Raw genomic sequence first — 13,733 nt, forward strand, 5'->3', positions numbered from 1 at the left:
CCAAATTTCTTGAGAGCTACAGCTTCGTTAATGTAATGGAGCTCCCAAATTGCGCCTTCACCCGAAACCACAACCCTCGTCTGGAATATCTGAACCTATTCTGGAGAGCCTACTTGGAGCAGGTTTTACGAGTGGTCCCCTCGGGAGTTCCCACTTGGCAGAATAGCGGCGCGGGTGATCATAATTCTTGTTCCAACACTTTGGTTTTATCATTTCCGTTCCTTCCGTTTGGCGTCTGCGGGTCCGCCGGAGTGAAGCGGAAACTCCCTTACTTGTAAACAAACGGTCCAGCAGCAGCAGCGCGATGTACGCGCCAACAGCACGCTTGTGAATGCCTGCGTCTCGTGTGTGCGTAACAGCTGGCTGCGCATCCGACAAACCGCTAATCCGACAAATGATCTCTCCCCACCGTGCTGCTGCGCTCTACGGCAGATTCCTGGACAGATTCAAAAACCACACTCTGTGATTCTGAGCGGCTCTTACACTTCCATCGTTCGCGATCGTGTAGATTTGTTTAGCATTTGCTGGAAATTATCTTCCCGCTCTTCCTTCTACCACCGCAACGCATCTTCGTGGAGCGTAACGCATGGTTTTCTCGTTGAAGCGTTCCTACGTTAGCTACCTGACTCATTATTCGGCACACACACAACGCCACAGCAACGGACACTCGTTTCGGACACTTGACTAACTGACTGACTGACACAAGGGCCTTCCCACTCGGTTTTGATGCAATCTCCCCGCACGGCAAGGCAACGCCGAGAACAAATGCTGACTTTGTGTGTGGACGCGCGGCGCTTGCCGGACCCTGACGGGACGCTCTAATTATAACCTCACCCCAAAAAGCCACACAGTGTCCACCCGAATGTCCGAACGTTACTGTTCCAGGTTGCGCCGTGTCTTCGAAAAAGGGGGCGATGTCAACGGTTTCGAAAGCGCGGGGAGGAGAAGTATTCTTCTGCCTGACGTCCGGAAACGACAACGCACGAAATTATGCGTCTTGTCGCGTCGCTTCAGTACCTTCAGAACTTGAGGAACACTTTTCACTCTCGGGCGACTCTCGGACGTCTCCGAGGTCAGGGAAACCATTGAAAGGGTTCTGTGATATATGTCGAGCATGTGAGGTACGGCAGCGTTACGCTCCGGTGGAGAAAAGCGGTGCAACAGGGTCTGAAGAAAGAAAAAAACCCCGAAAAAAGGGGTAATTATAACTACGGTAGGATGTGGCCCGACGAACTTGGACCGGATACTGTTACCCGAGCGGAGACATTACCCGTCCAGGGGGCGCCATAACTCATCACACCGGTTAATCAAAGTCGCTCGCTCTCGGACCCGGGGAGTCTTTGACATTATCAATCGGTTCAATCAGTTCCACCTTCGGCCGGACGGGATTTCCCTGCCAGCGAGTGAGAGAATTACCCTCTGCCTGATGGTAGCAGTGTGATAAGCGAACAGAACTAGTCACAATCGCGCGATGAGAACCCAAGCGTCGTCGTCATCGTCTTCATCTACATTCACGTCACTAGGTGTTTGCCTTCTCTTGCCTGTAATCTCGCTCGTCCCCTAAAGTCCCTTATGCAATCGGAAGGAAAGGATCTTATTGTATGTGCAAGCCAATGCATTCGAGGGCATACCAGAGGAAGGCGCAACCAAATTTATGGCCAGTTTCTTCTCACCTTTGAGGTGGACGCAAAAAGAGCAGAAAATAAACGTACTAGAAATCTCCCATAACCGGAAGGGAGTTGCATTTTAAGGAATGGTTGCTGATGTCTGCATTACTCAGGGAGTTTTTTTGTGTTTCTTCAGGAAAAAAGTCCCCATTAGAACTGACTTTCATGCTGCGATGTGTGAATTGCACCTTTCCCGTTCGGCCCACCCGACCGGTTGTTGAGAGCAAGATTTCCTATTTCCTCAGAGTAGTATATATCCATTTCACACACTGCATTCGTTACAGTAGATTATCTTTTTCAAAGTACACCGCACTGCTTAAAAAAGGGGGCGCTTTAGATGTTTAAACAAAAACACGATTTTCTTTGCTATTAATTTGTAGAATTTGGCTTGTTTTTTTACGTCCCTAACACACTAACCAACGACCAAAAAAGCAATAAAACTTTATATTGTTGCACATTTACGAAGAACTTGTTGGCAGGAGCATTGCGAACAGAAGCCAACAACAGCAAAGAAGCATAATCTCTAAACGAAAACTCGCTTCACAAAGCCGGCTCGCGGTGGTTGGTGCAGGCTAAGCATATTTATTAGATTACATCTCATTTTTTTGGTAGAAACTAACATGTTACGCTTCTGCTTCTAAGAAACTGGGAACGCTTACAAGCCCTTTATTGTGATTTTTTCTGGTTTTTTGGAGCTTCCATTCTAACGAGCTTCTTGTTTAAGCAGCAGCGCCAGACTGGTTGGTGCAACCATTAAACGACCACAATAAACGCGCTCTCTCTCTGTCTTACACACCCGCCGGAGGCATCAAACAGGGAATGTGGTTGTGTCACGGGCACACGGGGAAATATAATATTTTGAAGAAAGAAAGAAGGTGGCGCGGCGTGTCCCTGGAATGGGACGCGCTTCTCCAGCGCGAAGAGAAAGTCCGCGAACCGTTATCACCCAGAGCCGGACGGCCGAGCAGTTGTTAAGGGAGATCCGAGCGCATGTGTGCGTGCATTTCTCGTCTTGTGTTCTATTTTCTTTGCATCTTTTCCCCTCTTCTCTCACCCTCCCTCCTTTTTGGAAATATACATGCAGAAAGAGGCAGAATCGCTTCATTATCATGTGCAGTCCGGGGCATTATCAATTCAAAAGTGTGCGTTCTTCGCGTCGTTCGTCTGAGGAATCAAGAATTTATGATGGTGCACGGTAAAGGCCTTTTGCAAACCATTTTATACCCTTCCTTCATGCTCCCTTTGCCTCTACAATGATGGTTTTACGGTCGTTCGTCGTCTTCGTGCGTCGTTGGTCGAACCCCTTGTGTTTATTCACGCCAAGCACGCCAAGCCGCTGCCGCCGCTGCTTCATTCAATTTGCCTTCATTCGCGGGCACTCTGGTTTGCACGTGTTGGCGGCGTACACACATGAGATTCGTGGTTTTGTGACTCGAATCTATTGAGCAGCTAGGCCAAGCTCACCAGACCTGTCTCTGTGTGTGAGAGCGTGGGGCAGGTTCGGCTAGCCCATTTCCGTTATCGATTAAGTGTTCTGATGTTGCTACTGCTGCCCCAGCGGCAGTCAAATGCAAATGCATTACAGATGTGCACCAGTGCTGGTTGCATTCTACGCTAAAGCCGCGACTGCGCTTCTCGATTGCTTTGATATAACGTTCTGTTGGAAGGGGCAAAACGCAGAGCATGAGGCTAAATAAAAGCGAATCCCATCCGGTTCTTCGTTCGCCCATCTCCTCCGCGTGGCTCTCGTGTGAAGGTCTGATCTTCATGCCAACGCAAAATTATACGCCTTATACGTGCAAGACCGCGGCAAAGTGAAACCAACATCGACACACATCTCAACAAAATCACGATCACGCTCGCACAGTTCGGAATGTGGAAATTCGTCAACGCTCGATGCTTTGATGTAATACCGCACCGGGAGGGGGAAGACGATGGAGAAATAGAGATGGAGGTCAAATGACAATTTGGAAGGAAAATAAAACCTCCCAAACAAGAGTCCCAACGCCCGTGGATGGAGTGCGTGAGTTTATGAGCTGTTGGTGCGACGGCGACCGTCGCTGTTGATAATTATAACAATTTTGCGATCACCGCCATCCCCCGATCGCTGCCATGGGGACAAGACACACACAATTACCACACAATCGGCCATCATCTTGCGCACGCAAACTGTTTGGTCAGAGAGAGAGGGAACGGTGACATCATCGACCGGACCATTTTGAGTAACTTGCGACAGTTGCATTCCAGCCCCTGCTGATGCTGTCTTGCCGTCTCTACCGCTTCCTGGGTGCGATTATTCGGGGGATTATTCGAAGGCGATTGACTTAATCGTTGCATTTAATGAATACTGCATCCGTCTGATGTGGCTTTATTGGTGTGGCATCTTTTGCATCTTGGTGGGTGAGCATTGCTTCCGTGGTGCGCTTGAACGGCTTGTTTTGCTGCGTATAATTACAATGCGCGCAGCACACACACATCGAGCGGTAGATCGGTGGAATGCTGGCGGTGCATTAGAATTGCTAGTGTGCGATACACTCCCTTTTACTGTTGGTGTGGAATACAAAATTAATCGAACTACGCGCAATTATCGCACTCAACCCATCGTTTTTCCTTCGAATGAAGGCATATGTAAGGTCGGCGGTGCTAGTGGTATTTTGCACAAATTGTTTTTGCCCCGATTTCGATGCTTGCCAACGCGCACAAACACGCGAAAGAATACGGTAATGAGGTACAAAAAAAAACAACGCTTGAACAAAAGCACCTCAATTGCTATTGCGCACGTACGGAACGCGCACTTAGGCTAGATAGAGAGGAGGAACAAAACGATCCCGCTAGAACACTAGAGTTCCGTGGTGTGAGAACGTTATTCGGATCATCCGTTAATCCTCCTACGCCACACTGTCGAGGAGGGCAGTTCTTGGGTGAGCTTCTGTTCTGTAGGTGGAAGAGATGCCTCCCCCGTACAGTACTGGACGCCTTTCCAGAAGATTTCAAGGCTAATTAACAAGGTGTGGGACATGCACTGTAATCACGTTACACAATGGAGCGATTTGTTAAGCAAATAGGGCAAATTGAAGAGAAGTTGAACTTCAAAATTTGATTGAAAAGAAGTAAAATAGATATTGAAACTAATTTAAAAGATGACGATTTTATGAAGATTTATATTTGTATTTGTATTAAGATGTCCGCCTCCAGGACTTCAAAGTCAAAGTCCAGGGCTTCAAGATGTTGAAAACATCTATCACAAAATCCCACTGTTGATGTCCGACTGCGACGGAATTTATCAAACTCATAAAAAAGAGAGTTTGGACTTGTGCAAGAGATCTTGGAACTAATTCAATGGATTGTAATTGAAGGATTTCAGAAGATTTGATGAAATATATTGCAAAAAACCTATCACAAAGTTCCGATGATAATCTCTGATAGCGACGGAAGTGCATAGAGCAGAAGATTGGAGCATTTAATTAGCGCCCACCTTCACCATTTCTCCTTTCCTTTTTAACGGACAATTCCAGCTACTGGAATTAAAAAAAAATGCAAGGACGAAGCAATTACTTGCCTAATCCCGATGTAATCACCAGGCGGCGAGAGGGCTAGTGCACACAACGGCTACAAATCGGTCCACACACCGATCATCATCAGGTGTGTGTGTGTGTGTGTTTGCGTCTCATCAAGGATGTGATCGGAATTGGAAAGCACCGCCAGGTCGGGGAAGGGAAATTAATGTAACACTCAGCATGAGGTGGTTGCTTTTGTTCAGTGCACTGACGCAATAGCAGCAGCAGTAGCAGCAGCTCGGGCAGCCCCGGGGGATGAAGATGCCCCGTTGCGAACCGTTCCGGGACCGTGGCAAGTGAGCAAAAGGACTCACGGAAGCATAAAAGAAAGCAAATGTGTGTCCTCACACTTTCTCACCTATATCGATCAAGTGGCAGAGAAAGGGAGGGAAAGCACACACTTATACACACATACACACTCATCGTTCCCTTACCGGAACGAAACGGAAGTAATAAACACCAGGGATCGATGGAAAAATGAGTAGAAAGAGCGAGAGAACAGAGGATAAACGTCCCATGGTGATCGTAAATTTCGACCCGCCGATGCATGTAAAAAGTGTCCCCCGGCAGGCGATAAAAATCTATTCATTTGCACCATTGCATCCTGCTAACCTCGCAGCCTAAGCCTCGGCAGTACTGTGGCACCCTTATGAACGGGGAAAAGGAAAGCAATGAACGAACGCGTAAGAGCTCTATTGCTGCTGGTGCTGCTGCTGCTGCTGCTGCTGCTCCTGATAGGCATGATCATTACACAACCGAAAGGAAGCACACAGGAAGCAAACTGTGCACTCACTCTCTCCACTGTTTGCCTTTTCTCCAGGACACAATTGTATTACCGATTTCCATATATCGCCGCCGCTGCCCGGTCGGGGTATCCTGCCGGCAGAGGCGGTAGCAATTAGTCAAATATGAAGGCGCACGCAGAATACCCCGAAGCGGGGGACCTAATGTCCTAGAGGAAGGATGAGAAAAAAAGGGGGAAATATTATGGAACACGCGAGAGACACAAACAAACGGAAATCCGTGAAATGGAATTTCACGAGCAGATAGACACACTCAAGCTGGTCCGGGGAACTGTCCGTGCGTGACATTCCTCTGGAGCCGTTTCTCGATTTATGAAGTGTTGATTACTTTGAGCATATTATTAATTACTCCACACACACACACAGCACACTGGGTGGGAATAGGAAAACGGCCGAAATGTTCCTAATGTACACTCTGAAAGCTCTCCCCAGGGCGGGTGTTCGATTAATGAAGTTGACAGCGAAACACTTCACACGGTTGAGACTTTGGCTTTTTTGATTAATTAATGTCGGGAGTCAACTTCGGGCCGATTTCCGGACGTGATTCAGTGCAGTGCAGTTCCCACAACAACAACAAAAAAGCCGTTGTTTGTATGCCAAGTCCAATGCGACAAATCCCGCCGCCCCGTAAGGAATGGTAAGAGAGCCAGTGTGTGCCCAGTGGTGACAAATTTATTAAGCTACCAGATAATGTACGACGCGGCGGAGGAGAGCAAGGTCTGTTAAATGTTGCCCCTAACCTTTTATGTCTTTGAGCGATTCCCTTTTCGTTGGGTGACTGTGTGTGCTACAACATGGGGTAGGTCGGGAATGTGCAGAATATGTCCGTTGCCGACACACACAACCATTAGGCTTTGCGCTTCTGTTTTGCCTGCGCTAGCCAACCTGTCTGCGGAATCGATCGTTAGCGGGCTAATTCTATTCGAGCCCGGGCCCGGTTCTTGGGACAATGACGTTCCGCCGCAGGCGTGGGAAGGTCCCAGTGGATGCAGTTGCATCTGCAGTTTGCGTATGCCCGCGTATTCACAGGTGGTTCAGGTGGGAGAATGGAGCAGTTGAATCGGGGGCTATGAAAAATGGCCCTAGCAGATAAGTTTTCATAAATTATAAGCTAAATCACGACGGGAGGGAGCGAGAGAGAGGGCGCAAACGGACCGCAACCGGACGCACTGAACTAGCACCACCGCCATAACTCTCCTTTTCTCGCTGGAGCTGCCTGCTTGAAATGCTTTCAAGTGTGGGCGGTTTTGTGTAATATTGCATATTGCATCGGTAATTCTTGACACCTTCGCCGCTTCACCGCGCGTTATGCGCTTCTCAGGCAAGTGAAAGGAAGTTGAGTGGACGGTGAGGGCACACTTTAATTGGGAATTGGAACCGGCCCGTTTGGAACAGAATGGCCTCTGAAGTGTGTGTTTTATGGGACGATAAAGAAAAAGGCAACCGCAACAAACGGAGCAGTAGTTGCCACCGAACGGCCGCCCTGAACGTCCCATTAGCGGAGGTGATTGAATGCCAGTTGAGGCTCTCGCTGATAAGCAACTAGCCAACGAACCCCCCTCATTAGGATATATTTATGTCATCATCAGTATTTTGAACCGAAAATAAAGCAAATAAGTGGACCGTTTCGCCCCCCCCCCCCATCCGCTTTGCGCGTGTATGATGTGAATATACTTTTTATAATTATCTTTTCCATTTTTTCCAACCTCAACCCTAGGTTTAAGCCTAGGCCCGGTTCAACAGTCGCCAAATGTGTCTACCATCTTCGGTTCGCTGATTTGTGCGCCCGCCACCCCATCATCACTCCACTGCGCGGAGGGTGACGACCAACAAAAACGGTCAAAAACGAAACCTGATGGTATGTGTAAATCTTGCAAAATGTGTTTTTATTTTCGCGTCCGCCCAGCGTTTTCGTTTGGCATGGCCTCTAGTAGGCATTTCCCTTTCCAAACACAAAACCCCACAAAAATTGCGTCCACATCATTACACCCACTATCCTAAAAAAAGAGAGAGAGACAGAGAGAGAAAACCTGAGCCTGTAAAATCGTCCATGAAAGATAATGATCTGAAACGCGCCAAACCGTCGTACGTTATTTGTAATGTTGGACTTTGTTTTTTTTTCATCTTCTTTTAATTCCTCTCCATCTTCCCCTAGCGTGGAGGTGTTTGCGACTTGCATCGGTCAATATCTGCTTTCATCGTTGGAGATTGTGTGTGTGTGTGTGTGTGTAGTGTTTTTGTTTTGCCAGCAAGGGCGGTAAATTTAACGCAACATCTCGCAACATTACTTCACTTGAGCGCGATAGAAAGTGAATGCTAACGCACGCGGCAGAGAGAGAGAGAGAGAGAATGAAAGAGATATAAAGTAAAACCTGAAGTCAATTTCTGGTACGGAACCAGAAATTCAAGAACACAACCCCCCCAATAAAACGGTCGCGAAAAAAATCAAACGAAAAAAAGAAGCGACATGAAATGTGATGAGCAACGAAAAGCCAAAAATGCATTTTTAATGATCAATTAGGCGCAATAAAGCTGTCCGATAAAGCATCTTCTTTCCAAGACCACGACCACAATCGACATCTTCCGGAGAGCAGGTGAAGCTGGCGGATTTTGGAGAAGTTTTTTCGCAGGCAAAGCAGCAGTTCCCATGACACAGTGTTCTTTGGGAGTAAGCGCATCGAAATCGATAATCTTATTAAGAAACCACAATTTGAGTTAGAAGATGAGACCAACAACACGGGACAATGCTACAGGATATGATGATGGCAATGACATCCACTACTACGACGACAATCAATACTGGATGCGCTAAGCTACTACTACTACGGTCAACCTTCAACTTCTCGGAAGTTCTACTCGGACAAACTCAAAGTGCTACTGCTACTGGCTAGGTGGATGTTGTCCTTCTCGGGATGAGGCGAGGTCACGTCTACGGACTCAAAGATGCCCTCTCTACGGGGTTGATGTGATGGGGACGAAAAGTGTTAATGTACATACAGCATTCGTTTCATGTACCTCTTGCGAGCGACCAGGGTGTACGATTCCCGGTGCCCTGCCGTTAGGTACTTCATTCTGTCGGATGGTTCGGTCGTCTCCGGCTGCTGCTGCTCCGGCTGGTTCGGTGCTGCGTTAGCCCTTCCTGCCTCTCGCAGTCGGCGGCGCCAGCGACGCTGACCAAAGCTGGCCGGTGCTGCTGGCGGTCCTCCCGAGGGCGCCGGAAGGGTAACCAGCCCAATCGTGACGTCGCTAATGATGATGCCGGGGATCCGCACTGGGGTTCACAAAGGCTCGTCCGATTCGAGCCCTGGACACGTGTTCGTTGGTGATGAAGATGAAGATCCCTGATAAAGAGTCGCACGCGTGCGCACGTGCACTCTCGGAGGGGGGGAGGGAATTTCTATCGCACAGGTGGTCAGTCTCTCCAAGGTGAAAGTGAGATTTTTAGACGAAGATGATCGATCGAGGATGATAATAGTTTGTCGTTTGGGTTTCGTTAAAGATCTCGTTAGTTTGGGTGCGTTTGTGGCACTGCGGCACCACACGACGGGTTAACAACAAGCGGCGGCGCAAACGTCATATCCGACCTGCGGCGGTGAGATGAGTCAGAGCTGTCATGAGAGTTAGTAGTATGCGGGAAGCGGATTGCGCAAATGCGAAACAAGCGAAAGCTCAAGGCAGCAATAATGGATGAATCAATGTGAGAAGCTCGGGGCGCCCCGTCGCTAGCGAATGGTCATGTGGTTATCGAACCCCCGCCTGTTGCGAGAATGTGTGACACATTCGCGCACGCAGCTATTAATAACACTCACTATCTACTGGATGTGGTATGGCGAGTATGCTTCTTCTCCGCAAGTGTCGAACCGGCTGTGGATTACCGGCTGGAAAACCGACCCAACTGTGCCTTTTGCTGGCAGATTGCACACTTCTTGCCCTCGCTTTCTGCACTAGCTGCACTTGTGCGGTGAACGTTCTGCCGCTGCTGCTCCGGATTCTGTTGCTGGCACGGTTTCATAAGTCACCGTACACGATTGCGCGTTGCTTCACCTGTCGTTCACAGGGCACTCCAAACACTCCACCGACACAGACACACACACACTGGACGCGTGTTTAGCGTGTTGATGGTGATCGCCAAAGGTAATAGCAGCAAGAGCGAATTGCAATCGTCTCACGCGCTGTGAGACGGTATCGATTTTATCGACCCAGACAAATGGTTACGTACGGCCGAATGCGCGAATTGGAACGCGTTGTTCACGTGGAGGAGGCCTAAGCACACACACACACACACGCTCGTATACACTTCTAAGGTACAACTCTTTTCGCACCCACAACATACACACTTGAGGCGGCGGTTGGCCACAACGCGACAAGCCCTGAATTAAACACTGCCACACACGCGCGTGTCGATGCGCGACTCGATGGGGGTGCGCGTTAAGGTTTTCGCGGTTTGCGCAGTCGGTGGGTTGTGTTTTACCTTATTTCAACTAACACACACAAAATTGGCTACTTAAAGTAATAGGCTGCGCAAAACACCAAAAACATCCAAAAGCCGCTCCAGAACCGGGGTGGAAAAATGATCGTCGACCAAACACACACAAAACACACTTTTTGTACGCAATCGCTCGCCTTTTTTTGTTGTTGCAATCGTATCGTTTTGCTCTCAGCTCGCGAAGGGCGTGAGTACGTGATCTTGTTGTGGGCCGTCGAATCAAGCGAATATACGGAACGGAATTCACCTGCGCACCTCTCTTCAAGACACTTCTGGGTGTTTTATCTGCCCGTGCACTTTCGGTGGACCAACAACAACAAAAATCGTCACTCGCAACACGTTCTTTAAACCGGGAACGGGGTTATCATCAGCGCACCGATTAGCACAACAACAAAAACCCGCAACTGCTCTGTACTGTTGAGCCCGGTAAAACGCGCGCGACGATTACGCACCAAACGCGAACGGCTTTAGGGGAAGAAAAAACACGCACGCAGCACACCATCCGCTCCCTTCGACGCTTGCAAAGCGAATGAAGCAGTGGACGGGAATGAACGAACGAGCGCGTAAAGGGAACGAGCCAAACGAACGAACGAACGAACGCAACTGTGTGTCGGGCCCATGACCAAGCGCATCGAACGGCATTAGGAGGGTTCCGGTGCTTTGCCAGAGGGGTGCGAAGGGTTCATCATCTCATGAACGCTGGGATGAACACACAAATGCGCACGATCATGAATGAGTGTGTGAGTTCATTTTCGTTCGGTCGGTCTCATAAATAATATCAAATTTATGGGTTTTAAAAATATGCAAGTGAAATTACTAACAATTAATATAAAAACTCAAATTACTTTTGTTAGTAAGTTTATGTAATCAATGATGGGTCGCCCTTACGAGAAATAAAAAAGTAAAGTTAATTTTTTTAATATTTTTTTTATTTTATTTATTAATTCAAATCGCAAAAATGATAACATGAGTTATTATTCCATTCTTTGAATCGGCTTGATTTTAAAAATACATCAAAACACCAAACCAGGAGCACTCGACCACCAACAAAACTCAGTTAACTGGTAATTTATAAACTTATTCTAGACATCATTTTGAATGTTTACAATATTATCAATCTCAAAATCGCTTATCAGATAAAAACGTAATAAAAATACAACAAGAATCAATCCCCTCATTACCCCTCGAACGGTTCCATCTATTTCAAGCAATAACGTAAAACCAAGAAACCCACAACCATGGGGTTCGACACCTTTGCCACGCACCCAACCAAAGCGTGAACGTTTAGAAGAACTGCTGCAGCAGCAGATGAACACGCAACCGGTTTCGATTGTGATCAACTGCTACCGATAAGATTATTTGATGGTGGTGCCGTGATATACAGCAGACAAATTTAAGTGATATTTTAATTATGTTTTAATTATGTTTTACAACCAAAATTGTATCCCACAACAGGTCAGGAATGTGAGGAATTGTTGGTATCAAAATCAGTTGATTTCCTTGAACAGCGTAAATGAAGAGCTGTTAATGGATGGAGTGAAACTGATTTTGAACTTCAATTTGAATTTATTATGGAAGGTAAATAAATAAATTTCAGACTATTTTGAATGAATCAGAACTTACTTGGAGATCTTTCCCCTCTAAGTACTTCAAAAATGTGATAAATCAATCGCTTAGATCGAGTAGGAACAGTCACGCGATGAACGTAGTACAAAAGCGTCAATAACGGGTGAACTTATCGCGAAATAAATCATGGCAAAAGTAATTATAACAAGCGCCCAACTAAAGCCAGAAGTAACAAATTGCTGCCAAAAGCAAAAAAACGATGCAACAAAATCCATTGAGCCGGTGCCGGATTCCACCTCCCGGGGGAAATCAAGTTGTACCAGTACCACACACACACACACACACACACTCGTTAGAATCGAAAACTAATCTTTTCTGATTGCTGATTTGTTTTGGAGGTAAAAAAGCCCTTTTTCACCCGAAAAAAAAATCAACAAGCCCTCTAACCCTTATCCTGTAACCAGGTACACAAAAAAAAACAACACGGAAGCAGCCCTCCCGTGTGCTACTGTTCATCCCCGGAAAAAACCCAATCGATCGAGCGTGCTACCGACAGCAAAACAATTGCTTCCAAATTATCATCCAATCGAAAAACTGACAAAACCAACAAATCAACAGCCAAATCCTCATTCTTTCCTAGCCGGAAGAATGTTGTGCGCGCAAAAAAAAACGACTCAAACAACGCGCACGCACCACGTGCTCTGCGCAGAGCGGAGAAAGCCCACAATCCGATTGCCGACATCCCTTTTTTTGTGCGCATATGTGTGTGTGTGGTAGTTATGCGCTGCGAAAGTGCGTTTGTATGTGGCGGCGGCACCCCAAAGTGCCACAGTTGTTGCGTGCGAGATGCCGCTGATGCCCAGTGCGCACGATTAAGTGTTTGAGGCGGCGCTTTTTCGATCGATTATGAGTCTGAGTAGTTTTTTTTTTTGCTTGTCGGAAAATTGAGAAAAACACAGGAATTAATTGCTGTTTTTTTAAGTCGTGGTATGGGATTCGCAGCACACACACAAAAAATACGGAGAAATGGGTGAAGCGAGGGTTCAATCGGAAGTTGAAGATGAAGATCTTTCCGAAAAACACACATTTGATCCGTCGCACGAATCTCATCGGGGGGCGGAATTCGTTTGGGGCTGGCAGAAAGTGAAACGATCATCAGCTCATAAATAGCCATTTTCGATCACCATTCGGTCATAGGGAGCAGCGAGTGTGTGTGCACCCCATCATAGGGACCCCCCCGCTGCCAGCGGGAGATACATTGAAGATTGCCGAAGACTCCACCCCACAAGGTATAATCATGACCGCGGACCGGTGATGGTTGGAAAACACCATCCGATGAGGCTGGAAATTGAGCAAAACTGTGGGCACGCAATGCAACGGGTGGTATTCCCCGTCCCACCACCCCCTCCCGCCATAAGTGAGAGTGGAATTGATGGAAGATCTCGAACCCGTTGTTGTTGCTGTTGATGCGAAAGTAAGAGTGTGCGCGGACATTAAATGTCCGGAGCCATCAGAAGCTTTTGATGCACCACCATCACCATCACCACCCGGGGGCGCATGGGAGGTGTCGAAGGAAGAAGATGCTTTCTACTTCACTGGAAAATGAATCAATCCGGTCGGGCGAGGCGAGCGGGCGCGCACGAGTATGTAAATC

General features: G+C 47.6%; 1 protein-coding gene across 15 annotated transcripts in view; it reads right to left on the reverse strand.

Annotated features, from left to right (window-relative positions):
- The window catches only part of LOC1271375 (rap1 GTPase-activating protein 1), a 161,353-nt gene that overhangs the window by 88,173 nt on the left and 59,447 nt on the right, over positions 1–13,733 (reverse strand). For 2 of the 15 annotated variants that reach the window (XM_061657911.1, XM_061657910.1), the window contains exon 1: positions 9,043–11,048. The exons of 12 other annotated variants lie outside the window; for them this stretch is intronic. In XM_061657911.1, coding sequence (XP_061513895.1) covers positions 9,043–9,098 — 56 coding nt within the window. In that variant the 5' untranslated portion in view covers positions 9,099–11,048. Of the gene's footprint in view, positions 1–9,024; positions 11,049–13,733 lie in introns of those variants that run through there. One more of the 15 variants, XM_061657909.1, reaches the window with a different exon arrangement.

The sequence above is a fragment of the Anopheles gambiae genome, chromosome 3, assembly GCF_943734735.2.
Source record: "Anopheles gambiae chromosome 3, idAnoGambNW_F1_1, whole genome shotgun sequence".
In the NCBI taxonomy this organism is placed as follows: domain Eukaryota; kingdom Metazoa; phylum Arthropoda; class Insecta; order Diptera; family Culicidae; genus Anopheles; species Anopheles gambiae.